We start from the raw sequence: 3,474 nt of genomic DNA on the forward strand, positions 1-3,474 counted from the left end.
ACGGTCTATTCTGATTATATTAGCAGAATAACTATTCTGATAACACTTCCGCACTGCATGCTCAACGGTCTATTCTGATTATATTAGCAGAATAACTATTCTGATAACACTTCCGCACTGCATGCTCAACGCAAATGCACTGTATTTTCTATAGCAAGGGCACTGCAATACACACTAGTAAACTTCGTGTCGTAAAAAATTGCACGCAGTGTTTTTTCGTACTGTTTTCGCTCTATTTTTTAACCGTTTATCGGAACAAGGCGTATAATATATCGTTGGAAAGCTATGGATTAGGCGCAACTTCGCCATGTTGAACACTTTTCGAGATTCCTCGCGGTTTAAGAGCAGTTTTAAAAATGATTTGCCGAACAACGAGTGGCAGCGAGCATATTTTCATGATTTTTTTCTAAAACGCTCATCGGAATAAAGCAAATGATACGCCGTTGGAAAGATATCGTCGAGGCACATCTTTTCATATCTTTTTTTTTCTAATTCGTTACGGTTTAAGAGCAGTTTCAAATTTACTAAATCGCGGAATTACGTTTTTGATTATTTTTTTTCAACTTTCGGTACTGTTTTAGCTCCAGTTTTTGAACCGTTTGTCGAAACGAGGAGTATGATTCGCCGTTGGAAATCTACAGACAAGGCGCAACTTTTGTATGTTGGAATATTTTTTAGATTCCTTACGGGTTTTAGTTAATTTTGAAAATCGTGCGGCTGACGACGAGAGGCAGCAGCCTTTTTCACGAAATTTTTGCAAACCGTTGGTCGAAATGATTCGAATTATACGCCATTGGAAAGATATCGACGAGGTGCAACTTTTTCATGTAGAACACTCTCTCTCATTCCTTACGGTTTAAGAGTAATTTTGATTTTAACGAAATGCGGACACTCTGTTTTTTCGCGACCCAAAATCATCGCACGTACTGCATCAGACAGAAAACCGCACTGCTTTCAGATAAAAAACCGCACTTCGTCAGACCGACAAGTGCACTGCATGATTTCTTTTTTATAAGATGTCAATTTTCCCAAATGAGGTAGCAAACCGCACTTCTTTAGACCAAAACCCGCACTTCATCAAACGGACAAGTGCACTGCATGATTTCTTTTTTTTGGGACGTAAATTTTCCGAAACAAGGTAGCAAACCACACTTCTTTATATCAAAACCCGCACTTCATCAGACGGACAAATGCACTGCATGATTTCTTTTTTGTGAGACCTAAATTTTTTCAAACAAGGTGGAGTGCACTTCATGTCAAGCATTGGTGGCATTGGTGAACCGCAATACTATGAAAAGTGAACCTCAAGACTACCGTAAACGGGCCGTGACACTACCGAAAGTGAACCACTTGAGTTTTTTCCAAACTCAATTTTTTATGTGCGTAGACCGAGCGAGTGGACCGAAGGGACTGAATGAGTGAACTACATATAATGAAAAGCGAGCTTCTTTGAGATATATATTTTTCCTTTTTACCAAGCAAACCACGGAGGAGTATTATAACAAACTGCATGAGACAACAAAGTGAGCTTCAAAGCGACATCTAAAGTGCTGCACCATTGTCGTCGGTGAGCAGAAACAAAATAATTTGACGAGTACTGCACCACTTTTTCCTAGTGCATTGCATTATAAAACTAACAACGATTTTGCGAGTACTGCACCACTTTTTATGAGTGCACTGCATGACTAAGTATAAAATTAACGACCAGATAGCGTCATGCAATTTTTCTGAAAATGGAAAAACAATCAACTTCACAACAGCCACCGGCAACCCACGCGCCGTGTGCTGCATACACACACGCGCTGTACTGCATGGACGTGCCAGCGGACTGCACGGAGGGAGGCTCGCTGTCCAAACTGTATGATCAGGGAAACAGAAAAAAAATGCAACGCTGCATCAAACCGCACTCTACCACTTTCTTCCTGCAAGAACAAGTATTGAACCTCATGAGCAAACATGTTTCTCGTCAGGGGACATGAGCGGGAGATGCATAAGGAAGGAGAAGATGCAATTCACAACATGGTATCTCGCAAACGAACCACGTGCCGAGCTCATCCCTGGTGCATCAATGGTCGAGGGATCCGGCGCCTGGCGTAGCAGCGTGCGAGGCATCCGGTGGAGGAGATTGGCCGGGAGGAGGGAAGGGCAATTTTCGGCGAGGTCGACGGCTTCTTGACGCCCGAAACCTCCCTGGATCCTGCACCCCATCATGTCGCCGTGGTCGAAGGCGTGGCCAAATCTGGCGGCGGGCGGACCATATCCATCCAGACGTGGCTGGGGGGGGAGGATGGCTGGGAGAAACGGTGGCGCCGCCGCCTGTGCACGACGCCGGTTGTGGAGGAGGGAGGAGGGTCCGCCCACCGGCGCGTGGTGATAGAGCTCGTCGGATCTGCCGCGAGGGAGATGAGGAGGTGGGTTGGCTCGTCGGATCCGCCGCGGGCAGCAGGGGGCGTTAGCGCATGCCTCCTGACCGACCTCATCCCGGTGGCAAGCGGGGGAGTTGCTCGACGGAGCCTCCCTGCCGGAGAGGGGGAGGACGACCCGGGCCTCGGCGGCGCGGGACAGGGGCACCTGCGTGGATCTCGCCGGATTCGGCGATGAGCTGCGCGAGCGGGGGGGATTCCGCGCTGAGGGGCCGACGGCGGCCGGATCCGGTGGCTGAGGCCGCGCCGGGGGCCGAGGGCGGTCGGATCCCGCCATGCCCGCTGGATGGTGTGGGAGAAAGAGGAGGGTGGCGGCCGGCGTAGATGGTGGTGCCCGTGGGACGCGGCCGGAGGTAGTGGTGGGCGGCGCAGCCGGAGAAGATGGGTTGGGTGGGGGTGCTCCGCTCCGGAGAAGGTGGGGAGGGAGGTGGGGCGGCGCGGGGAGGAAAATGGGGCGCAGCGTGGGGAGGGAGGTGGGGCGCGGCATGGTGAGGTGGATGGCTGGGAGGGGAGCAGGGAGTTCATGGAGGTCGTGGGGACAGGCAGCAGGGAGTTTATTTTTTTGCCCCGTGCAGCTCGTCTCTCTTTTTGCGGGGTTAGTTTGTAGCTACGGGTCAGCTCGGTACTGCTAGCAGAATAAGCTTTTTTGTTAGCAGAATAATGTTTTAAGGGGTGTTATCATAATAGACCCATCCTATATATATATATATATATATATATATACACACACACACTATTCGTCGCCCTGGGTGAGGAATAGTTATTCTTCACCCCCCTATATTTTACCACCAGTGCACTGTAATTTTACGTTCCGTAAGTTTTATCTTATTTCTGACGTAAAAAGAGACCGTAATAAAATATATCATCGCCGTAAAAAATATTTTATGTTATGTAAAATTACAAACGTAAAAACATAGTGTAAGATATACATAAACTCCAAATTTTCTTGTCTTATGACCTATAATTTAATTTTCTTATACCAAATTTTACGTAGTGAATCAATAGGAACGTAACTATTTGAATTCCAAATGTAATTTAATTATGAAGTGAT

General features: G+C 47.6%; 1 protein-coding gene across 2 annotated transcripts; it reads right to left on the bottom strand.

The window, feature by feature from the left end:
• Nucleotides 1-1,430: 1,430 nt before the first annotated feature.
• On the bottom strand, nucleotides 1,431-2,937 carry LOC123181765 (vegetative cell wall protein gp1). 2 transcript variants are annotated; one of them, XM_044594100.1, is made up of 2 exons: nucleotides 2,020-2,937; nucleotides 1,431-1,922 (listed from the first exon to the last, which is right to left on the bottom strand). In XM_044594100.1, exons 1-2 carry the CDS (start codon nucleotides 2,908-2,910, stop codon nucleotides 1,752-1,754), a joined length of 1,062 nt encoding a protein of 353 aa, XP_044450035.1. In that variant the 5' UTR covers nucleotides 2,911-2,937; the 3' UTR covers nucleotides 1,431-1,751. The 2 variants fall into 2 exon arrangements, with proteins under 2 accessions (XP_044450035.1, XP_044450036.1); XM_044594101.1 differs by having other exon boundaries at nucleotides 2,040-2,924.
• Nucleotides 2,938-3,474: the final 537 nt, after the last annotated feature.

The sequence above is a fragment of the Triticum aestivum genome, chromosome 1D, assembly GCF_018294505.1.
Source record: "Triticum aestivum cultivar Chinese Spring chromosome 1D, IWGSC CS RefSeq v2.1, whole genome shotgun sequence".
Lineage (NCBI taxonomy): Eukaryota > Viridiplantae > Streptophyta > Magnoliopsida > Poales > Poaceae > Triticum > Triticum aestivum.